We start from the raw sequence: 22,597 nt of genomic DNA, 5'->3' as shown, positions 1-22,597 counted from the left end.
GTGGTTGGGTTTAGGGTTTAATGTTTAAGGACATGTTGTGTATATGTTTTAGCATTTGTAAAGAAATTTCATACTTCCACGATGCCTCTCCTTATAACTTTTTTCAAATAATTTATTTACTTTCACTCTAGCTTCGTGTCATCTTCCAATGTTTTTCTTGTTAGCTTAATTTGCGTATTCCATTCTTTTCTCTTTTCACTTAGATACATTGACCATATATATCCATGTGGTTACAGTAGCATGGATATGCTTGGATGTTCATTAAAATGTTTGTAGGTTAGAATGTAGTGTATGATTTATGGCTTTTGTTTTAGAGCTAAATTAAATTGGATAAGAGGTAAGGTTTGAGATTCATGGTTTATGTTTAGAGTTTAGTGTTTAAGATTAGAGTTTAGAGTTTAGGACATAAGGTTAAGGGTTAAAGGTATATGATTTGGGATTTAGGGTTTAGGTTCTCTTGTTACAGCTTCAAACCCATCGGAAGTTATTGAGTCTATAAGAGTAAAGAATTTCATGTTTTGTTGAGATTTAGGGTTTAGGTTTTAGGGTTTAGGGTATACGATTTAAGGTTTAGGGGTTAAGACTTATTTATGACTTTTTTACCTAACCGCAATTTTTTCATGAAATAGGTTTTAATATGTTTTCATATTACTAAACACAAAGTAATTATAAATACAAATAGAACATCCACTTATCAATGAACAAATGTTCAACAACATATGGATAGTATATAAGATAATAATTCATCTAAAATATATCAATATGCATCTTAAAATGTAAAGAAAATATAATTATAACCTATTATATATAAATAAATATATTATTTTTATAATACCCACCGAAAATGATAATAACAAAAAAAAGGAAGGAAAAAAGGGAGAGAAAGAAGGAGAGAATGAGAGAAAAATCCAGGATTTAATTTCAGCCACAAGATCTCCTCATCCAATTATCATCCTATGGCTCACGTTTTATACGTAAGTCTTCTATTTGTTTTCCAGGCAAACACAAATCGAGGGCATAATAGTCAACATCATTTTGCAAACTCAACTTAACATGACCAAAAGTACACCATATCCACAAAGTGGGTGTGATTGCAAATATTTTCCCACAAAGTGGGTCAAAGTGTCAATAACTCTTTTTTTATTAATGGAAAAGTCTAAAGACATTTAGAAAGAAAACAAAAAGAAAAGTCCCAAAAAAACATAATGACTGTAAATCACACAAATCCAGCAACTCCATTACTAGTAATTAAGCCTTAAATTCAACATTTCATATATTCAAAGAAAAAAACTCCAAATCCCAAACTTTTTTTAATAAACTATTTTTCTCCTTTTTACACTTGTTCCCCCACCTCTTCCCTTCTTTGCCTCTTTCACCATCACCAGGCTTTTTCTTCCTTTCTCTCAAGTTTTTTTTGTCAAACAAAGTTTATAAATTGACACCAAAACCCATCTCTCTCTCTCTCTCTCTCTCTCTCTCTCTCTCTCTTCCTCTCTTCTTCATCTCTCTTCTCAAAGCTTTCACCTTTTTTTCTTTCTTTCCTTGTATCTCTCCCCCGAGTTCTCATAATCTCTAATAGATAAATCAAATCAAACCCATCTTTAATCTCTCCTCGTATCTCAAAACCCGTACTCCTCTTTTGTCTCTCACGTTGATTTCGACCGTAAAGTTCACACCTTTTTCTCTATAAAAAAATCCTCTGTTTTTGATTCAACTCTGTTTTGCGCTTGATCTAATCTCTCAAAAATGAAAGAGTATTGGACATCGTTAGCTTCACTTCTCGGCGTTTTAGCTTTTTGTCAAAGCTTAATGCAATCAATATTCCCACCGGAGCTCCGTTTCGCTTTCCTCAAATTCTTCAACAGAGTCTTCCACCTCTTCTCTTCTTACTGTTACTTCGACATAACAGAGATCGACGGCGTCAACACCAACGAGCTCTACAACGCCGTTCAGCTTTACCTTAGCTCATCCGTTTCAATCGCCGGAAACCGTTTAAGCCTCACCCGCGCCGTTAACTCCTCCTCCATCACTTTCGGTCTCTCCAACAACGACTCAATCGTCGACACCTTCAACGGCGTTACAGTTCTATGGGAACACGTTGTTACACAGCGTCAAACTCAGACTTTTGCTTGGAGACCATTACCTGAAGAGAAACGTGGATTCACTCTACGAATCAAGAAAAAGGACAAAACTTTGATACTCAATTCTTATCTTGATTACATCATGGAGAGAGCTAACGAGATTCGTCGGAAAAATCAAGATCGGTTGCTCTACACGAATTCGAGAGGTGGGTCACTTGATTCGAGAGGTCATCCATGGGAATCTGTTCCTTTTAAGCATCCAAGTACTTTCGAAACTTTAGCTATGGATCCGATCAAGAAGCAACAGATCATGGATGATCTTAAGGATTTTGCTGAAGGTCAAGTCTTTTATCAGAAGACTGGTCGGGCTTGGAAAAGAGGATACTTGCTTTACGGACCACCAGGTACTGGTAAGTCCAGTATGATCGCAGCTATGGCTAACTATCTCGGTTACGACATTTATGATCTTGAGCTCACTGAGGTTCATAGTAACTCGGAGTTGAGGAAGCTGCTGATGAAAACGAGTTCTAAGTCGATCATTGTGATTGAAGATATTGACTGTTCGATCAATCTGACTAACCGGAAGAAGAACAGTAGCAATGCGTCGACTCAACGGAGCTATTACGATGCAGAAACAAGAAACGGGTCTGGTTCGGGTTCGGGTGGTTCAGGGGAGGAAGGTGGTAATGGGAATACTATAACTTTGTCAGGTTTGTTGAATTTTACAGATGGGCTTTGGTCTTGTTGTGGAAGTGAGAGGATCTTTGTGTTTACGACGAATCATATAGAGAAGCTTGATCCAGCATTGCTTAGAAGTGGGAGGATGGATATGCATGTCTACATGAGCTTTTGTAATTTCCCGTCGTTGAAGATTTTGCTGAAGAACTATTTGGGGTATGAGGTGGAAGATATAGACGAGGACGTGTTGAAGGAGATGGAGAGAGTGGTGGACAAGGCTGAGATGACTCCTGCTGATGTAAGTGAGGCTCTGATTAAGAATAGGAGGGATAAGGAGAAGGCGATTAGGGAGTTGTTGGAGGATTTGAAGAGTAGAGGGGAGAGAAATGTGAAAGATGGGAAAATGAGGGGCGGGAGTGGAAATTTGACGGAATTGGAAGTTGTTGAGGAGCAAGAGAAGAGGGCTATAGATAGTCAGAATGGAGATGATGAGGATCATGATGAAGAAGAGATTGAGCTTGAGGATAACATTTGTAAGACTAGAGAAGATTGATATATGTGTTTTTTTTGGTTGTCTTTTTTTTTTTTTTTTTTAAAAGTTTATATAATGTAGAATCATGATGGTCAAAATCAAAAGTTGTGTTCTTTCTTCTATCTTTATAAGCTGAGTTACTTTGTTGTTGTTCTTTTTTTTTTTTTTTGGTTGTTGATGTTAGGTAGATGAAACATGATTCATGAAAGTGTAAAACTAGGAGAGTCAAGAAAGTGAAAGAACAAGAATATGTAAAGGTTTGTAACTAAAAGGAGAGGTTAGAAAGGTGGCTCAAAAGGCAAGTGGTTTGATGTGGATTTTGTTTTTGTATGTGGGGAATGGGAAATGCAAAAAGTGTATTTCATTGGGTACCCATTTAGCACTATGTATTATATAAACTACTATTGGACCATATATTTGTCAAATTAGTAATCATTCGTTTAGTTAATAATTTTTTTTTTTTTTGGGTAGTCTATTAGTTAAACCCATTATTTTGGAAGTCTAGTCTATGGTCTAAGTATAAGGCTCCGAATGGTAACCATACCGCACTACAAAACCGCACCGCAACAATGATGTAACAGTGTCAAAATATCTACAAATACATATATATCTATATATTTTTGTTACTATTTGAACCGCACAGCATTTATCCCGCAATGAAAACCGCAGTTACCATTCGGACCCTAAAATATAAGTTTGAAAGTCTCTTTATATATATCTAATAAATTGGCCGGTTCCAAAACAATTAAAATCTCTTAAAAACATTTTTAATACAGTCCTCTTTGAAAACGGATAAAACGATGGGGGTATTATTATCATTGAAGACACATGGTTCTCGGATGAAGACGATATTGAATAGTTAACTTAAAACGTTTTCGGACATCTTGATCCAACTGAACTGACCTTCGTGTATAGCATATGTGCTCGCCATTTTATTATATACACTGTATTGTGATTGCTATAATATAGACACCTTTTTTTTTTTTTTTGCAAAACCAAACAAAATAATTGGTACTTTTTTGTATAGTGATAAGTAGAGCTGTCATATATTAGGTATACGGTTTAGAATCATCCTTGCATTATTATATTATAAGCATACGTTCTTATTTGTCAATGAACACTCAAATTATATAATTTCTTAATCAAAATGTGAAGTGTTAAAGACTTAAAGTTGACGATCTTGTAGGCCAAGTTGCTCACGATCTCTTTTTCTTTCTTTTTTCATCTTCTCTTTTAGAGGTTTGTGTTTAGGATCCCACAGCTTCTGCTCACTTTTAACTTCTTTCAAAGAAAAAAAACAATTCTGTTAATTATTCAACTAATTTATTATAAATAAACTTGGCCACTAGACATGTCACTCTACAATACGACATAAATATGTAAATTATATCAGTAGTATCATATTATTGTAAACCGTGGTTAGGACGGATTGTAATACCCACATGCCATTATTTTATAAGTTTATAAAGCAATGTCATTAGTGGATAATTGACCTAAGTGTGACATGTTCTGTGGATATCATTCGGCTGTTATATGGTGTGTGAGATCATTAATTTTATCCTTATATAATTATAATAGTTTTTTTTTGTGTTTCTACAAAAACCACAAATATTTTTAATACTTCTATCAAACCATCAACATTAAGAAACTTCCATCTCAACATTTCCGAGGTAGTGTGTATATATATTTGATAAGCTTAAAAATCGTATTCCTCAATTCAGTAATAAAGTGTTAAAGCAAATTGGGTAAAACAGATAAAACAACAATGAAGAGATGTCAAGATACACAAGTACACAAAAACCTTACATGACACCAAAGAAAGAAAAAGAAAAAGAAAAAAAAGAAGGATTAATTTCCAACAAAAGGCACTCAAAGAACATTAGAGAAATTTATAAACAATGTAGATCTTGTGGAGAGAATCTTATCAATTGCACATATAGACTCCGGTTTCGTACCTGTGATCTACCTCGTAGAAATCTGTATTTCCCTCGGCCGCTGCACGTAGACTGATACCTGACAAAGACGTATTTCCCTGAACCGAGAATTTCACATAGCAGATGATCTCTGGTTCTTCTTCCCCGTTCTCTGAATCTAGAGGCATCCGTGCTCTTAGTCTCCCAGGAGTTCCACTTAGAGGAATCTCAGGTATTTGCCATTTCAGTTCTCTATCGGTTCTGTTTAGTATTGCTTTAGGTGAAACCTTCAGCAATGTGGGATCAACCGGGAGTTTCAGAATAAAGTCAACGTTTTTCAGAGGCTGAGGTAGATCCGGGTTTGAGACGTATTGTATCATTAGTGAGAGTAAAGTCCCGCTTATTCGTTTCACCATTCGGACTCTAAGAGGCAATGGGGTTAGTTTAGGTTGCAAGCTATACTTTAGGATAGGGATTGGTTCCTCTGATGGAGCGGTTCTCACATGAAACAACCCGTTCCCTAAGCTACTGATCCGAGAACTCTGCATGGCAAATCTCTTAACTGCAGTAGTACCCTCAACACGAAATGAGAACTCAGTTTCTTTCTCTTCACCAGAGCCTTTGGGTGGCATTGTTTTCAGATAGATAACACCCATTAATCCTACTCTAGCAAGCAAGGATTCTCTAAACTCGGTTCTAATTTCCTCAGAGACATACATTTCAGGACCCTTCATCTCAGGCTTTTTAACTAAGTTATCGAGATTACCTCCATCTTTGCTTTCCACTGCCTTAGGATCACTTGTGTGCAACAGCTCAAGCCCACCGAGCCCTTCCTTCTTCTGAATCTTCTTTGGTCCCATAAACTCAGACGGATCCAATCCACCTCCCCAAGCATCACTAAAGGATTCAAAAGTTTCTCCAATCGTAGCCTGTTCGTTGCTGAACTCAATCCCACCATATTGCCCTTCAAATCCTTCCACATTGATGTGAGTAGACTGTGTTGCTTCAGCTGGAGGCAATGTAGTCACTTCTAGTCCAGCCAATGCCAAAGTCAAATCTGATGAAGACGGATCCTTAGTCTTCTTGAACCCACCCACAAGTTCTTTCTCCTTGTTGATCGTTTCACTTGCCGCAAAAGGATCTTTATTCTCCGGTTCCGGTTCTTCCTTCAGTTGCTCTGACTCTTGCACGACAGGTGCCAAGCTCGCCGCTAATTCGTCTCCAGCAGCCAAGGTCTCTGCAGGTAATTCGAATCTTGCGTTCGAGAATGCGTTCACAGAAGCTTGATGCTCTGCAGCGTGTGATTCCATAGCCATCCAACTATCCCCTCCTCGGATCTTATTCTCAGAGTCAAGAGCTGAGTGAACCATCTTTGCAATCCCATCTCCGTGCATAGAACCAAGCATCGCCGATAGACGGATACCACTTACTCCACGCAAGACAATATCAAGCGCCATATAAACTTCCGCATACTTCCGTCCAAGCTTCTCGGGAGTCACATCAACTCCACGACAAGCAGCAACAACAACACTAACAGCTTGATTCACAATATTAATACACTCAAACACGTTGATCGAATTATCATGATCCGCGACAGTAACACCAAGGATATAGATCGAGTTCACTAATCTATAAACAACACGGTACTTGCTCTCAACACCAACAATAACCTGTCCATTAGAAGCAGCAAGCGGATCATCACCAACAAATTCTGCCGCCGCGGCATCGTCGGGATCTGCAACGAAGGAAGACGAAGAAGAAGAAGCTTGGCTATGTTTCTGACTCGACTGTTGCTGATGCTGTTTCTTAGAGGAAGCTAATGCTTGACGCATTTGGCGAAAATACGAGAGTGCGATTAGGGCTCTTGCTGGTGGAAACCATTCTCTAGTTTGGAGCAAAATGTCGGATCCATTTGCTGGTTGCAGAGCTAGGGCTAAGCACGACATGATCTCGATTCCGAATTCGATCAGTCAAGCTTCTAGTGATCGCGTTTGTTCAATCCTCGACTCGATTACACATTCAGTGCATCATCTGATGAAGAAATCGATCAGATCTGATAAGAATCGCCGGAGAAGAAAAAGGGAAAGAGAAAAGAGATCTTCGTTGTGATTGAAGCAGTGAGATTAAACGAAACGACACCGTTCATCTAATTATTCGTGTGCTAGCTTATTGGGTCACGGTGGCTTCAGAGTAAACGGTGCGGTTTAGTTAATTTACATTATTCGTATCTTACCTTATTGGGCCTAATGTCAAGGTATAATAGCCCAATAAGAGACTAAACGCTACCTATATCAATGGTAGGTCTTTTTTTTTTTGGTTCTCTTTTTGAATTTTGTGGCGCTTAATTTCCGAGAATTCCATAGCTTTTGGCGGTCAAATGAAGCCGGAGAATCTCCTCCGACGATCGCCGCCGAATCGTAAGCTCACCACCGGTTGTGAAATTATCGACGTATGTCTTCGCGGCGGTATCCCCTGCGATTCTCTGACAGAAATCGTGGCGGAGAGCGGCTGCGGAAAGACACAACTCTGCCTTCAGCTTTCGCTCTGTGCCCAACTTCCGATTTCACTCGGCGGACTCAACGGTTCTTCTCTTTACCTCCACTCCGAGTTTCCTTTTCCGTTTCGCCGTCTTCATCAGCTATCGCGATCGTTTCATCAATCCAACCCTAGTATATACGCGAATCACAATGATAATCCTTGTGATCATGTGTTTGTACAAAATGTTCATTCTGTAGACCACCTGTTCGATATAATGCCTAGGATTGATGGGTTTGTTGGTAATTCTGAAAATAGGTTTCCTTTGAAGCTAATTGTGCTTGATTCTGTAGCGGCGTTGTTTAGATCGGAATTTGACAATACTCCGTCTGATATGAGGAAGAGATCTTCTTTGTTTTTCAAGATATCTGGGAAGTTGAAGCAGTTAGCTAATAAGTTTGGTTTGGCTGTTGTGATTACGAATCAGGTCACTGATTTGGTGGAAACAGCTGATGGGTTAAGTGGGTTGAGGATTGGGAATTTGAGGTATTTGTGTTCGTCTGGGAGACGAGTTGTTCCTGCTTTAGGCTTGGCTTGGGCTAATTGTGTGAATTCTAGATTTTTCATCTCACGAGGTGATGATACTATCTGCAAAGAGAGAAGTGAAAATGATGAGAGCGGTTCAAGTTCTGTGTCCAGAAGAGCTCAGAGACGGCTTGACATTGTTTTTTCACCTTATTTGCCTGCAACTTCCTGCGAATTCATGATCACACGAGAAGGGATATGTGGCGTTCAAGCATAGATGAACTGGTGCTATGTAGGATAATTTATGTACGAAGCATCACAAGTTTTTTTGGAGTTTCTGTGCATTATTTATGTATATTGCCGAGGGATCTGGGAGATGCGTTGCAGCAAAGCCAGGTTCTTTCAGATTTCTCCTCTTATTTAGGTGTTAATAACAAGTTTTTTTTGGAGTTTCTGTGCATTATTTTCGTTTGTTCTTGTCTTTGGTTCCTCAAATAAGTATCCTATGACGAGTTCCTCAAATATGCATTTACTCTTCAGCCTCAGAAGATGAACTTGATAATCATTGGCATAGTCTGCATGCTTCTCACACTGTTTTCTGATTTTTTTTCCTCAACGTCATTGAATTCCCCATTTGGTAGCATCATCAAATATTTACTTTCTTGAGTAAATTGCTGAAATGATATGTCCTATTGAACGGTAATATCTTCATGGAGTTTGTAGGCTTAATAACTCTTGTGATATCTTTTTTGTTTATCCCGTAGTTGTTGATAGGTTAAGGTAATCCATACCTTGAATTAGTGCCATAGATATTCATAAAAACAACATAATTCGTTTTCTTTGAGTATATTGTTAACTCAAATGGAGTTAAACAGAAATCTCTCTTTTCTTACATGAAACAAAGATATTTTCATGTCTTTAATCCTCTTATCGATTTATGTTTCTTGTGATCATTGAATGGCAGAGATGAGTGGTAAATCAAGGAGGCGATGTTACCAGAATGAGGGATGGCGGCGGATCAAGTGCATCAAATCGCATCTGATTTAAGACAACAATTTGAGATTCAGGCTAAGGCTGAGGTTAAAAACAACTGTTGAATCATCTCAAGAAGAAGAAGGCTTTTGGATTAACAAAAACTGTTTGTTCACCAACAAATTTTCATATTCTTACTTAACACAAATCTCTAGTTGTATATAACTAAACTAACACTAAGCTCAATGCAAGTTTAACCATCTCTTAACTTCAGATTTTGCAATTACATTATTAGCCAAAAATTATGTTATGACCCGGCCCGTTTACAAGATCAGGCCCATATTCAAGGATCGTTGATGTTCCCGTCACTTTACAGCGTAAAATTACATCACTCGATTTGATTCGCTCGTCACTCCAAAACAGTAGAAACCATTAATTAGCTTATCGATTCTGAGTTCTTTATTCCATAGCAGGAGGTTTCCAACAGAGATATCTAATCGCAGCCTCGAGAAGAGATCTATCGAAATCGTACCGTCAATGTCGACTCCAGCTGACGTCGCCGCCAGAGGATCAATCACTCATGTCATATTCGACATGGACGGTCTCCTCCTCGGTAATTTCAGTATCTTCATTCATTTGCTTTGTTGGATCGTACTGCTTACATTATCTTTATTTTAGCTTGTTGTTGTCTGGAATGAGATTTTAGTTGACATTGGATCGTTTTGTTCGATTTGCTTAACGTTCTTAGGAGTTTGAGTTCTGGAATGTCACAGTGACGGTATCATGATGATGCGTATCTGATTGCTCGGCTAGGTTATTGTATTTACAGATATAGTACGATTAAAGATATATATAGAATGGAAAGGATACTTTAGATGCTAAAACTAGGTTGAATCTGACTGGGAATTGAACAGTTGAGTTTAATTGATGCAAGGATTTTTGTTCTGTTTTTGAATTTCCCCCCTTCACTGTCTTATGAAGCCTCCCCTTGGTATCAGTCTTCATGGAAAAAATGTTTTTACCTTACTCGAGAGGTAGTTAAAGAGCAGTCTGTGACTCTGTGGTGCTCCTAGTTTAGCTATCATAAGATTTAACTCTTATGTTCTTTTATCATTTAAACTTGCCTTCCCTCGTTGTGTTCACCAGATGTTTAAATTTGCGTCTAATGATCATTTTTACATAATGGAAATAACTCATGTTGATTTGGTTTCTGTTGCAGACACCGAGAAGTTTTACACTGAGGTCCAAGAAATCATACTTGCTAGATTCAACAAAACGTTTGATTGGTCTCTCAAGGCTAAGATGATGGGTAGAAAAGCTATAGAAGCTGCTAGGATTTTTGTTGAAGAAAGCGGGATCAGCGATTCTCTTTCAGCTGAGGACTTCCTTGTCGAGAGGGAGTCAATGTTGCAAGACCTTTTCCCTACTAGTGAGCTTATGCCAGGTACAATCTCCTTTCTGTAACACATGTGTTTGCACACATGATATATGGTTCACAGGAAGATATCACATGTCTGGATATTTTTACTTGATGTGGGTAAATGCAAAAAGGCTCCGACTATGTGTTAAATCATAATCATCTGTAGAGAAAAAACTCGTTCTGTATTGGTTCATCACGATTGATCTTATTGGTTATTGCTTTAATCTGACATTTAAACTTTTAGGCTATAAGTAGATAACCGCTGAAATTATACATGAAGCGGATTCATATTAACTTTTCCCGTTGTGAACCCTCGTCCACATTTTCAGGGGCTAGCAGACTAATCAAGCATCTTCATGCAAAGAATATTCCAATTTGTATTGCTACGGGGTATCGCTTCTCTTCATCAGCACACCCTCATTTCTCGTAACATTCTTAGCGTCTGCTCTTTACAATATGGAAACTGACTTGTCACCTGCGAATGTCATTGCAGTACTCATACACGGCATTATGATCTAAAAACCCAAAGACACAGAGAGCTTTTCTCATTGATGCATCACATAGTTCGTGGTGATGATCCAGAGGTGAAGCAAGGAAAGCCTGCCCCAGATGGCTTTCTCGCTGCAGCTAGGAGATTTAAGGTAATTAACAGGCCACTACTAGTACGTATATGATTTATTTGTACCCTCCATTTCAAACTTGGCAATGAGTTGTAAACTAATGTATTCTCTACGTGGATTACTCAGGACGGTCCTGTGGATCCACAAAAAGTTCTGGTATTCGAAGATGCTCCATCTGGAGTTCTTGCTGCTAAAAACGCCGGAATGTATGTTGATGTCTCCTAGTAGTTTCTAAGTTCCTTTGTGTTAAGCAAAAAGATGAACATTTAAAGCAAGTTTCCATACACATTTATCTACACCAAGGAAAGAAGTTTATGTTTCTTTTCTATTCTTCTCTACAGGAACGTGGTCATGGTGCCGGATCCTAGACTAGATATCTCTCATCAAGATGTTGCAGATCAAATCCTAACCTCTCTAATCGATTTCAAACCGGAGGAATGGGGTTTGCCTCCATTTGAGGATTCAAACTAAACGATACAACAAGCTTCTTCAAGGTAATGATAAAAACTCAAGAATCATGAATCCGTGAGAAGTTTGTCTTGTTATATTGTTTTGGCATTTACATGACAAGGCCATAGGGGTTTTTATGTCGTCAAGGGGGTATGTGATTGTTTGGTTATTAATGAAACAAATGGAAAAGTGGTGACATGACGAGAGACCAAACAAATATTGCCTCAACGTTTAAACAAATTATTCTTGTACAAACTACTCTTACCCACAAGTTTCAACATATTGGCTTATCTGATTTTGTATTTGTCGGCATAGCTGAATTGATTCCTTCTTTATGGTTTGGATTGGAATCTCTCTTTTTTAAGCATCACTAACATGTGTTGTTACTGTATAAAATTAATACGCCCGTCCTTTCTTCAACTGTTCATGTTTTTATAATCTTTGTCTCTCTATACTTGTATGTGTAATTCGTTTTGAAGAATCAGACCGTCGTATTCACTTCTTAACATATTACACAACTATTTTTAAACCTGTGAAATCTTAAGACACAAAATATTTATATGATTCAGTTTTCATATCGTTTTCTCGGTACGATTTTGTCTTTAACCAAATTTAGGAGCGTAATCGGAGATAAATTAAGTTACATCTTTCACTTTGTCATTCTATATATGCTTCATTTTTTGTTTTTTTTTTCTCATTTAGTGGGAAGACAAGTGAACAAAAAAGCAAACACATCCGATGATACTTTTACAATAATGCCACTGGGAATCATATGGCACGACATTGGCTGCTACAAAACATTTTCTGACATCGTTGCCAAAACGGTCTTTTCTCCTCACTCGTTTCTTTTCACTTTGCTTGTGTTTCCTTTCACCGGTAAGATTCGAATTCTCTTCGCTACACGAACAAAGTCCCTGTATCCTCACAAACCAATTTTCTCATTAACTAAGTTGTTTTAAAGTTTTTTTTTTGTGAAAGATCAGTATATACGTGAAACGCTCAAACGTAGAAATAACAAAATTTAATTAAAAAAGAGATTAATGTAGGAGAGTAAAAGAGGTATATTACTTCCAAGTAAGATCGCCTGCGAGGAGTAGATCATTCTCCATATCTTCATAAGCAATAAGATGGCCAGGAATCGCATTAGACAGATCAAGATCGTCTGCAGAATCAGCCCCATCGACAAACATCTGCCTCAGAGCCAAAGCCAAGCTCTGATAACTCCCATGCTTGTCTAGGCTTACGCGTTGGCAAATCGAACGTCCCTCTAGAACAACCGTAACCGGAGGAACCACTGATGAAACTAGATCGTCCTCAACGTTAAGACCAAAACCTTGGAATGATCTCCCGGCCGCTCTGGAACTGGAGTTGCTATTATTATGGTCTTTCGAAATAGATTTGGGCATGAAAGGTGTCGTGGTGTCACGAGGTTGTTGTGTGGTGGAGGTGTTCCCTTGATGAAACCTTCTTTGCAAAGAGTCTTGGCTTTGTGGCTCAAAACTGTTCATATTGAGTGTAGGGTTTTTTAGGGTTTTGTAACTTTGGAGAAAACAGCGGTTATATATATGGAACTCAAAGTGTTTACAGACTTATAAGAGAGAGAGAGAGAGAGAGAGAGAGAGAGAGAGAGAGAGAGAGAGAGAGAGAGAGAGAGAGAGAGAGAGAGAGAGAGAGAGAGAGAGAGAGAGAGAGAGAGAGAGAGAGAGAGAGAGAGAGAGAGAGAGAGAGAGAGAGAGAGAGACTGTATATATCTGTATGTTTGATGAGATTCTGGTGAAAGTGAATCTATGTACACCTATAAATAGATAGAGAGAAGGCGTAATATTGTGTGGCAAACAAAAGTTGTCTTTTTTTATTTTACATTTGTTTTTTTGTTTCAATGTTGTCTTCAAAATTTTCATTTAATTTCCAAGTACATCTGATCTTTGGACATCTCGTTAAACAATGGATCCTTTTAATTAACAATAATTTTAATATTTAATCCATTCAATGAACAATTGGATTCACGTAGAGATGTTCTCACATGCATATGTATTAAATTAAATGATATTATATACAATGCTAGCTATAATCTATCTATCACTCTCAGTCTCCACTGTGGTAGCAAGAGCTGTTACAGGAAATGTCAAAAGGTTAGTTTCACTGATTTTTGTCAACATTAATGTTTTCAACCCCATTTGTTTCTTTCAAGCACAAGATATATAAATTCATGAATACGAATAAAATATTTAAAAATGAAAATGTTGGTTAACGTGGACAAGACGCAAGCCGAAGGGAAAACATAAGTTGGAGAACTTTAAAGTAACAATTTTTTACAAACAAGTCACTATAATAAAGTATTTAGAATTAGGAACCAGAAACTCGAAATGAAAGACATTATAAACTGATCGAGTAATTAAATAATGAAACTTAAGGTAATAGAAAAAGAGATCTTGTAAATTGTAACGCATGGGCTGCGGAGACGACCGCGCTGCCGTCGCCGAACGCCTCGCTTCCTTGACTCGCGCCTGGTCGGGAGCTCCACGTCATCTTCTTTTCATACGGAAGAAACCAATGACATATTTGCCCACAGTCTCCATGCATTTTTGTGCAATATGAGTTTTATATGTTCTCAAAAATAAAATCAGTTAACAAAATATTAATCATCTAAAGTTTCTAACTCATAAATCAAATCTTTTACTGAATTATGTATCTTCTTCTTATTTTGTCATATCACATCCATATCTTAATGAGTTTGAATCCAAATGATGGTACATCAAGAAATGTACTACTACTGATATGGATGGAGTGGTACTTTCGTTTATAAAAAATATATATGTGTACATAGCATAATATTTTATATGCATCAACTTAATACATCTATATATTACTATTTATGATCTAATCTCATATGCATATAGTAGACTCGGTTTATATATGACTTAACAAAAATCACTACTACAATCTTAATCCAAACTCTTAAGTTATAGATGATGGTTTTCGGTCTACCTAGAATTAGTTCGACACTAATTAATAAATGGGAACTAATTAAAAACTATGCTAGCTAGGGACACAACTGACTTCAAATAAAACACTACTCAGTATACACCATTTTAAATAATCTCAAATAAGTACAACAATAATGATCAAGTATACATATAATATGGTCAAATAATTACGTCAACATGAAGAAATAACAAGTAACCGAAAAGACTATTTATATTAATGCTAAAAAACTTTAGTTAATCAGTGAACATTTTTGTCTGTTGAATTCAAAAACCAACGGTGGATCCAACAAGCAAGTGGTGGATGAGCTAAAATCGAAACCCAAGAAGACATAAAACGAAGCACAAGAAGCATATTTTCTTAAGTTTGAAGCAAACATCAATTGCAAACACATCAATAGTTTATTAATCTCTCTATATAATCGTAAAAAAAAAATACATTAAACTCGGGATTCGAATTTAGAAGACTAGAAGATCCGACATGGAAGGCATTGAAATGTTTAAAATTTACCTCGGTTTCATATCATTTCAGTTTATAAAGAGTATATATAGTTTTAACACATTTCAGTTTTTTTTTTTTTTTTTAACATTTAATTTCAGTTTATATTTAAATCATCTAATTAATTTGTCTCGATTTTTGTTTTTTTTTTCTTTTCTTTCGATTCTACTACAGACATACGTTAATGTTTGCTTATTTCACTCCCCGATAATAATTAATATTTTTAAAAAATAACAAAACCAAATATTTACCCGCTGTTTTGGTCTGTTTCTAACCAAACAATGATAATCACTTTGTCATGTAACATGACTCATGTTCATCATCTACATTACCACAAGTTTAAAAAGGCTTCACACAAAAGCCTATTAGGCTTATTAGGCCCAATTTTAGCGGTGTTGGTCCAATGTCCATGTTACACAAAAGTGAGTTTTGTGTATTGCTTAACCGTTGGCGCGTCAAAATCACGTGGAGGAGCACTGAAGCCAGTAGGTGTCTCCGCATTGGATCACAGCTTTAAAGCTCATTATCAAAAAACAAATCCTTTTACTGAAATGAAAAGCAAAGTGAGAAAAATAAAGAGACATTTTTAATTTAATTATTTTCGCTCTTTCTCCAGAAACATTCCGTTTCAGATATTTCTGGTTTTTGAATTTGTTTTTCGCTCTCTCTGTCTCTCAGCTCGATTAGATCTGATTCTGTGAGCATACGTTTTTAATTCGTTGCTTTACGCCGGAGGAGGAGGAGTTATTCGTCGCCGTTTCGAAAATGCCGGCGACTGATGCTGAGTACGATCTCAAGGTAAGATTACTGTTTTCTGATGTGTGTTTTCTCATCGAATTTGAAGTTCAATTGATTCATTCGCTCGTTTTTGGATTTTACAGGTTTTATCTCAGTCTGCGACGGGGTTAGTTTTCTTCTTCTTCTTAATCCACCTAGGGTTTACTTTTAGAATCTCCGATTAGTACTGATAGGTTAATTTTTGTTTTAATTGATTGAGAAGGGATTACACATTTGCGAATGTGGATAATTTGGAGCATTGTACGAAGTATTTGAATCAGACAATGGTTACATTTGGATTTCCCGCCTCACTCGATCTGTTTTCAAATGATCCGGTGTGTATTTTAGTATTATTGATTCGTCGTGATTCTTAAAATTGTGTGGAGGTTTGGGGTTTTAATTAAGGGTTTGTTGATTTAGGTTTCTATCTCAAGGACCTGCAATTGTATGTACTCGTTGCTTCAGCAGCGACAGCGTGATATAGAGTTTAGAGAATCTGCTAACGAGCAGAGACAGAGGTGAATTTAGCTTCTTCCTTCTTTCAGTTTTAAATGCAAGTTTATGAATATTTGTTCTTGGGAATTGATTATTGGTCTTGAGCTGTGCTGTAGTTGTTAAGTGTTTCATTGGCTAAAAATGTTACTATATGTTTTATTGATCTATCATGCTTTAACTTAGTTTGATATTTTGAGTTTCTCTACTCTGATTTGCGGAAGGGATTCATTATGTTTTATGTGTGTTTAGACAACAATCGGATATAGCTAGACTCGAAGCTAAAGTTGAGAGGCTTGAAGCGCAACTTCAACAGAAGGACAGGGAAATTGCTACAATTACCAGAACAGTGAGTCCTTTCTATGTTTCTGCTGAGATGATTTTGGCTTAGGTTTTTGATTGAAGAGTGTTTGACTATGACTTCACTCTTTTGACAGGAAGCCAAAAACACTGCAGCTTTGAAGTCTCAGATTGAAAAGCTACAGCAGGAGAGGGATGAATTCCAAAGGATGGTGATTGGTAACCAGGTCTGATAGTTTATGATGCTTTGATTTACTTCTTCATGTTGCTGAAATTGTACCGATGGGATTGTCTGCATTTGTACTCTTATCCCTGAATAGCAAGTCAAAGCTCAACAGATTCACGAAATGAAGAAAAAGGAAAAGGATTACATTAAGTTGCAGGTTGTGTATTTTATCTCGTGGAACTGACTGTTCCGTATCCTTTTAATCTGCATTGTGATTGCTAATAATTCTTGTTACTCGCGTAGGAACGGCTGAATCAAGTATTAATGGAGAAAAAGAAAGAATCAAGATCTGGAATGGAGATTATGAATCTGCTACAGGTCCTTTACCAATTTCTTATTTTTTTCAATCGTTAAAATGATGAATGTGGAATTTTCACTTGGCTGATTGTCTTATCTACTTAATAGAAAGAAGGGAGGCAGCGTGGAACCTGGAATGGCAAGAAGACTGATACTGACTTCTACAAAAAGATAGTATGAGTCTAACTACAACAAATCGATAACATTATGTAAAGTTCCAAAGGGCATTTCTTGAATATTGTCGTCCCTGCAGGTGGATGCATATGAAGCAAAAAATCAAGAATTAATGGCTGAGAACACTAATCTAAGAGCATTACTTCGATCCATGCAGGTTTGCTCTCTTTTCATGCTAAGCTTAACATGTTTATTCTTAAGCATAGTTTATATCTTTGGTTTTGTTGCAGATGGATATGCGTGATTTCCTAAATGCTCCAAACGGGTCAGCTAATCCTTCATTGGCTGGCAGTGACAAACGTGAAGCTGATCCTTCACAATCTCCACTGGGTGGGAAGACGGTATGTGTAATCTTAGTTTATTGAATGGTTCTTGTAATAATCCTGTATAATTGATGCCCCAGTATCTAACTAACTAGCCATTACATAGGACGTCTTTGATCTACCTTTCCGGATGGCTAGAGGTCAGATTGAAGAAAGCTTGCGCACTAAGATGGCTTCTATAAAGGTTTTTCTTAACGACAGTTTGCATTTGCTCAACAAAATCCATATTTGATCAGTAGTTAACCTTTTTGCTGTTTCTTCTAATTTCCTTGGGACAAAAAAAAATAAAGGAACGCATGGTCCAGATAGAAGATGCACCTAAAGGAGCATCTGTTACATCTGAAGCAACAGAGAGAGAGCTTGAACTCGAAGCTCAGCTTGTTGAGGCAAGAAGTATAATCCAAGAACAGGTTCTCTTCCTCATATTTCTTTACTAGAGACTATTTTCCTCAGTCTCTACATTATTGATGTTATGGGAGCAGACACTACATCTACATTTATTGAAAATGTCGTTGACATCTGTTTAGAAACTGACAAGAGCAATTCTATTGCAGGAGTCCATAATGTCGAAACATCTCCCTAAATCAGAGCAGCGAAGGTATCAAATTAAATTCTATTAGTTTTGGCTTTAAACAAAGATAATTATCATGCAAAACAACTAATAGTGGCCAACCTTGTAACAGGGATTCCGTAGTTTCATTGGCAGCTGAGGTATACTTAAAAGATTCTACTCTTCTTTATTTCTTCGTAGAAGATTTAGATGTTCTTTATCTTTATTGTTTCACAAAAAAAGGAGCTTAAATGCTTAATAATGACTCTTGATTGGTCTCTGTTTAGGGAGTATGAAAAAGCCTAAAAGCAATGGATCCAAGATGAAAGATTTGTTGCAAAATGTAGTCGTAGTATTGGGTATTCACCATCACCGAACCTCTCCTTCGATATCTAAGCTATGTGTATATTCAGCTTTTAGTTGTGTCGCATCAGGGAGCCACTCTCCTTTCTTTGGATATTAAAATCTTATTATATATATGATCAAGGCTTATGATGGATTGTTTAGTGTTCAAAATTCAAAGATGTGTACTCTCTGTTACAGTATCATATCTACTAAATTAGCAATCACACAGTATGTCATAGAGAACAAACACCATGTTCTTTGTTCCAAGTTCCAACCAAACTATGCAATCAAATCACTTCGAAACTATTTTATGATTAGATTGTTTGTTCGGTCCAGTATCATTTAGAGAGATTTATGGACATTTTAGTTATGTAACTCTATAGATATGAGTCAAAACCCGAATACTGCATTGTCCGTTGCCACTTCCCACGCCTTGAATTTTCTTTATAATCAAAGATCCAAATATTTTGAATAAATTGGGACACAAATATATTCTCGTAAGCGTAGTCAGCTGTAACAGAACATACTCGGTTGCGTGGCCACAACTTCGTGACTGAAACTTGTCCTTTTTAGTAAGTAAAATTAATATGTATGTTTTCGTAAAGGTGGGTTTAGTTATGGTAATTGCGTGCGTGATTAGTGCGATGATGATTCATAGAATTGGGTTAACAAATTTTTAACGATATGAAATTGAGGAGTACGCAAAGTTTGGCGTCTCTTAAGGGGGATAGGTCATTTGCTTCACATGCGCATATGAATTCAGCCGTCCTTAAAACTGTATTAACGTGCGCTTCATCTTAAAGTAAACATAGATTTGAATAGTATCTAATACGTATATAAAGGTAATCAAATATTTCATAACTCCAAAAAGGAAAAAACATTTATATATTTCCTTATAAAACAAACAATTTACAGGGAAAATTCCTTGGTGGGGGAAAAAAACTATACAATAAAAAGGTTTTGAATAATTATGATTTATTTCTCTGTTGGATAATTGAGTTTATTTAATCGTATTGTATATATAGTAATTATGGATTCGCCTTGTATATTATTGCAACAACTAAATTTTGAGTTGTATTTATAAATAATTCAGTTACAATAATAAGAAACAAAACAAACTAAGTGGCTGGCCACTATGAATCTTTTTTAATGACAAGACTCAAGAGTAGATAACAGTTTTATCCCCAATAAAATAAATTGAATACAGAGCCTTTTTACATGGTCAAATGATTATTCGTTTTAGAAATCATTTTAAGAATTAAGATAACCCGGTTTTCAAACCAAAAAAAATTATTAAGCAAATCGAATCACGGAACAAAATACCTTTTGGGTAATTCCAAATATAATATCTAAATAATCTCTATATAGCAGATTATAGAAGTGTTTTTCTTGGATAATGATTGTTTATTTCTTCTTGTGGAATATACAGTTTCTTTAATCATAGGTAAGAATAATAAATCTCGGATTCGCTACGTAAATGGTACATCAACCATTTGTGCATCAAAATATAAACCGGTCTTATCCATCACTGAAACCATAAATTAAAGTACAACTGTTTTTGAATATCAATGTTGATGTTACAAATTGGCCCGTGCCACAGCAACCGAATCACCAAAGAAAATAAGCAATTGAGTTTTGTTTGTATGATAATATAAATGTCAAACCCTGACATTATTATATTGTGTTTAACAAGACATTACGATAATCAAATTCTCGTTACATGTAATACACAAGACATCATGCGTCTAAAGATTCACATAGTCAACTCTCCTAACCATTAAATCAATTTATATCCATTCTTACGCCAATTTTATCGGGCAAGAATCTCTCTTTCCATATATATAAATATACCCACATACGACACATATATTTGCACTGTATATATCATCATCTCCATAAATCTCACGTAATCCATATTGTATCTTTTTTTCTCTATAAACGAACGCATCATCATGATTCATGAACACAATAACACAGCTCCAACACCAAAAGCTTCATTGTTGTTAATGGAGGATGATCTATGCAAGAGAGAATCTGCAGCTGAGATCTCAAGAAACTCATCGGTGGGAGGTTCTTCTAGAGTGTTCTATTACTATCATCATCGGAGCCTCGACGAAGGTGTTCCTTTTAAGTGGGAGATGCAGCCGGGAACTCCGATCAATCCTCCTCCGGAAGAAATACTTCGTCCGATAACTCCTCCTCCGGCGTTTCTCAGTCTTGGTTTCCCAAAACCCTCAATCTCAGTCGTCGGAGATTCTAATAAACATTCTCTTTTTCCGGCGAATCTTAAGCTTTGGAGGTGGAAGAATCTTCGTAAGAGATATTTCTCTAGATGGTCAAGCCAAAACATGCTAAGTAAAGGTAATCAAACGTTATAATAAGTTATTATTAATAACTTTTGATTTCACAAGATGTATATTGTACTTATACTGATTAAGTGCAACCTGAAATATATCTATTATTTTAAAAATTATATTTTAGGTTTTGATTGATTGCAACTATATATGAAATGAACTAATGTGAAAAGTATAATGCGGAATCCGATTAACGACGTGATTAAAAAATGTTACGCTTGTTGTAATATAATAACATAGAGAAATTGCAAAATTTTCCAATTTTTGTCACTAATCTTGCATTAGTGCATATGTACTGTGTAGAATTGGTAAAAAAAAAAGAAATTAATATTTTCGTCAATTGTTAAATCATAATTTAAGTTATATTAGTTGCTAGTATAATCAGTACGATTCTTCAGTTCTTTAAAATTCTTTCTATAAAAATGTTTCTCACATACATATGTAAACATCCTCTTATATATATACACATATATTCCCTTTATGATCCATCAGATTACATTAATGGTCGTGGTGGTAGTTCAAATTCTTGTGATGAACTGGAGAGATTCGAGAAGTTTGATGAGGATTACAGGTCGAGCTCATCTTCTTCTTCTTCTTCGTCTTCTTCTTCCTCGAAAGATCGAAGATTGATAAAGGCTTCCCCACGTCAATGGTTTAGCGGTTGTCCACCTCGGAATTCAAGAAACCATCATACAGGTTTTCGTTAAAATTTTCACATTTAGTACCAAGATTATTTGTATTGATGGGCCAGTTATCTAATATGTTAAGCCCATAAATATATCTCTTTATGTATTGTTTTTTGAAGGAAATTATCTCTTTATTTATAGTTATTGACTTACTATAGATTTAAAATATTGTCATTTTTTAACAAACGCCTGCCTATAGCATTGTCCAATAAGCAGCAAAGTGTATATGTATACATTATTAAAAAGTAATATATTTTCTAGTCAAAAAAGTCAAAAATGAACGTGTTGTGTGTATTACTAAATTATTTCTTTTAGTATTAAAAAGGAAAAAAAAAAGAAAAAGGGAGGTGTGTGACAATGCGATAATTCACACAATTTGCAATGATAACAAAATAGTAGGGATGACAAAGCGAACGTGGGGAATTATTTGATTTAGCTTTTTCTAAAATCATATGACGCATTTATATTTATTTCGCTTACATATGATATGTAGGTGTAGTAACATTGTAATTAATTCGTATGATACAAAGGCCCGCATTTGATTCTCGATCGGTTGGTACACAAATACTGTATGTGTGTTTTAGCTCGGTTCTGCTTTAGATTAAAATCAAATTATTTTCTTTTATCATATTTTTTACAAAATGCAAGTTTATTTATATTTTCATGGTTGAGAATGAAATATAAAACATTAAGGGTATTAAATAACCAATAAAAAAAGCAATATAATTTTGGCAGCAAAATTTCAGGTCTTTATTTTTTTAATCTTCTTAATACTCTTACGGTATTGTTATTTTTCTAAAACACATTTTAAATACTAAATACTCAAAAATCACAAGAAAATAGATTTTAACAATATAGTTAAAAATGGGGAATATTCATATCCTCGTCATTTGACATTTTGTATATATTTATGGTATAATGAAA

General features: G+C 36.0%; 7 protein-coding genes across 8 annotated transcripts; 5 read left to right on the top strand and 2 right to left on the bottom strand.

Annotated features, from left to right (window-relative positions):
* The first annotated feature begins 1,470 nt into the window (after nt 1-1,470).
* On the top strand, nt 1,471-3,368 carry LOC17876595 (AAA-ATPase At5g57480). The gene has a single exon (XM_006281423.2). It carries the CDS (start codon nt 1,747-1,749, stop codon nt 3,310-3,312), a length of 1,566 nt encoding a protein of 521 aa, XP_006281485.1. The 5' UTR covers nt 1,471-1,746; the 3' UTR covers nt 3,313-3,368.
* A 1,639-nt stretch (nt 3,369-5,007) lies between these two features.
* LOC17875068 lies at nt 5,008-7,261 on the bottom strand. The gene has a single exon (XM_006280104.2). The coding sequence runs from the start codon at nt 7,148-7,150 to the stop codon at nt 5,216-5,218; it is 1,935 nt and encodes a 644-aa protein (XP_006280166.1). The 5' UTR covers nt 7,151-7,261; the 3' UTR covers nt 5,008-5,215.
* Nucleotides 7,262-7,414: 153 nt separating this feature from the next.
* On the top strand, nt 7,415-9,428 carry LOC17875430 (DNA repair protein XRCC3 homolog). The gene is made up of 2 exons (XM_006279604.2): nt 7,415-8,600; nt 9,169-9,428. Exon 1 carries the CDS (start codon nt 7,582-7,584, stop codon nt 8,479-8,481), a length of 900 nt encoding a protein of 299 aa, XP_006279666.2. The 5' UTR covers nt 7,415-7,581; the 3' UTR covers nt 8,482-8,600; nt 9,169-9,428.
* Nucleotides 9,429-9,594: 166 nt separating this feature from the next.
* On the top strand, nt 9,595-12,630 carry LOC17876701 ((DL)-glycerol-3-phosphatase 2). Of its 2 annotated transcripts, XM_023784464.1 has the most exons (7): nt 9,595-9,789; nt 10,396-10,620; nt 10,926-10,986; nt 11,090-11,237; nt 11,343-11,422; nt 11,558-11,710; nt 12,369-12,630. In XM_023784464.1, the coding sequence occupies exons 1-6, from the start codon at nt 9,714-9,716 to the stop codon at nt 11,685-11,687; spliced, it is 720 nt and encodes a 239-aa protein (XP_023640232.1). In that variant the 5' UTR covers nt 9,595-9,713; the 3' UTR covers nt 11,688-11,710; nt 12,369-12,630. The 2 variants fall into 2 exon arrangements, with proteins under 2 accessions (XP_023640232.1, XP_006279496.1); XM_006279434.2 differs by lacking the exon at nt 12,369-12,630 and having other exon boundaries at nt 11,558-12,036.
* LOC17875679 (auxin-responsive protein IAA33) lies at nt 12,484-13,245 on the bottom strand. The gene is made up of 2 exons (XM_006281867.2): nt 12,735-13,245; nt 12,484-12,580 (listed from the first exon to the last, which is right to left on the bottom strand). Exons 1-2 carry the CDS (start codon nt 13,172-13,174, stop codon nt 12,502-12,504), a joined length of 519 nt encoding a protein of 172 aa, XP_006281929.1. The 5' UTR covers nt 13,175-13,245; the 3' UTR covers nt 12,484-12,501.
* A 2,478-nt stretch (nt 13,246-15,723) lies between these two features.
* On the top strand, nt 15,724-18,806 carry LOC17875727 (afadin- and alpha-actinin-binding protein). Its single transcript, XM_006281992.2, has 16 exons — nt 15,724-15,947; nt 16,031-16,053; nt 16,150-16,261; nt 16,347-16,444; nt 16,671-16,767; nt 16,856-16,945; nt 17,039-17,101; nt 17,188-17,262; nt 17,350-17,415; nt 17,495-17,572; nt 17,646-17,756; nt 17,845-17,922; nt 18,029-18,148; nt 18,293-18,336; nt 18,422-18,449; nt 18,576-18,806. Exons 1-16 carry the CDS (start codon nt 15,915-15,917, stop codon nt 18,582-18,584), a joined length of 1,125 nt encoding a protein of 374 aa, XP_006282054.2. The 5' UTR covers nt 15,724-15,914; the 3' UTR covers nt 18,585-18,806.
* Nucleotides 18,807-20,544: 1,738 nt separating this feature from the next.
* Nucleotides 20,545-21,750, top strand: LOC17876104. Its single transcript, XM_023784530.1, has 2 exons — nt 20,545-20,994; nt 21,480-21,750. Exons 1-2 carry the CDS (start codon nt 20,586-20,588, stop codon nt 21,692-21,694), a joined length of 624 nt encoding a protein of 207 aa, XP_023640298.1. The 5' UTR covers nt 20,545-20,585; the 3' UTR covers nt 21,695-21,750.
* The last annotated feature ends 847 nt before the right edge of the window (nt 21,751-22,597 follow it).

Source organism: Capsella rubella, unplaced genomic scaffold, assembly GCF_000375325.1.
Source record: "Capsella rubella cultivar Monte Gargano unplaced genomic scaffold, Caprub1_0 scaffold_8, whole genome shotgun sequence".
NCBI classification, from domain to species: domain Eukaryota; kingdom Viridiplantae; phylum Streptophyta; class Magnoliopsida; order Brassicales; family Brassicaceae; genus Capsella; species Capsella rubella.
The sequence above is the reverse complement of the archived record's forward strand: the minus strand, read 5'-3'. Positions and strand labels throughout refer to the sequence as shown.

Bases quoted from the DNA above. Each gene is read 5' to 3' on its own strand.
- LOC17876595 (XM_006281423.2), top strand. From the start codon at position 1,747: ATGAAAGAGTATTGGACATCGTTAGCTTCACTTCTCGGCGTTTTAGCT.
- LOC17875068 (XM_006280104.2), bottom strand. From the start codon at position 7,150: ATGTCGTGCTTAGCCCTAGCTCTGCAACCAGCAAATGGATCCGACATT.
- LOC17875430 (XM_006279604.2), top strand. From the start codon at position 7,582: ATGAAGCCGGAGAATCTCCTCCGACGATCGCCGCCGAATCGTAAGCTC.
- LOC17876701 (XM_023784464.1), top strand. From the start codon at position 9,714: ATGTCGACTCCAGCTGACGTCGCCGCCAGAGGATCAATCACTCATGTC. The intron at 10,987-11,089 runs GTATCGCTTCTC...ATGTCATTGCAG, and splicing joins CCAATTTGTATTGCTACGGG to TACTCATACACGGCATTATG. The intron at 11,423-11,557 runs GTATGTTGATGT...TCTTCTCTACAG, and splicing joins GCTGCTAAAAACGCCGGAAT to GAACGTGGTCATGGTGCCGG.
- LOC17875679 (XM_006281867.2), bottom strand. From the start codon at position 13,174: ATGAACAGTTTTGAGCCACAAAGCCAAGACTCTTTGCAAAGAAGGTTT. The intron at 12,581-12,734 runs GTAATATACCTC...GTGAGGATACAG, and splicing joins GCAGGCGATCTTACTTGGAA to GGACTTTGTTCGTGTAGCGA.
- LOC17875727 (XM_006281992.2), top strand. From the start codon at position 15,915: ATGCCGGCGACTGATGCTGAGTACGATCTCAAG. The intron at 16,445-16,670 runs GTGAATTTAGCT...ATGTGTGTTTAG, and splicing joins GCTAACGAGCAGAGACAGAG to ACAACAATCGGATATAGCTA. The intron at 17,102-17,187 runs GTTGTGTATTTT...TTACTCGCGTAG, and splicing joins AGGATTACATTAAGTTGCAG to GAACGGCTGAATCAAGTATT.
- LOC17876104 (XM_023784530.1), top strand. From the start codon at position 20,586: ATGATTCATGAACACAATAACACAGCTCCAACACCAAAAGCTTCATTG. The intron at 20,995-21,479 runs GTAATCAAACGT...ATGATCCATCAG, and splicing joins CCAAAACATGCTAAGTAAAG to ATTACATTAATGGTCGTGGT.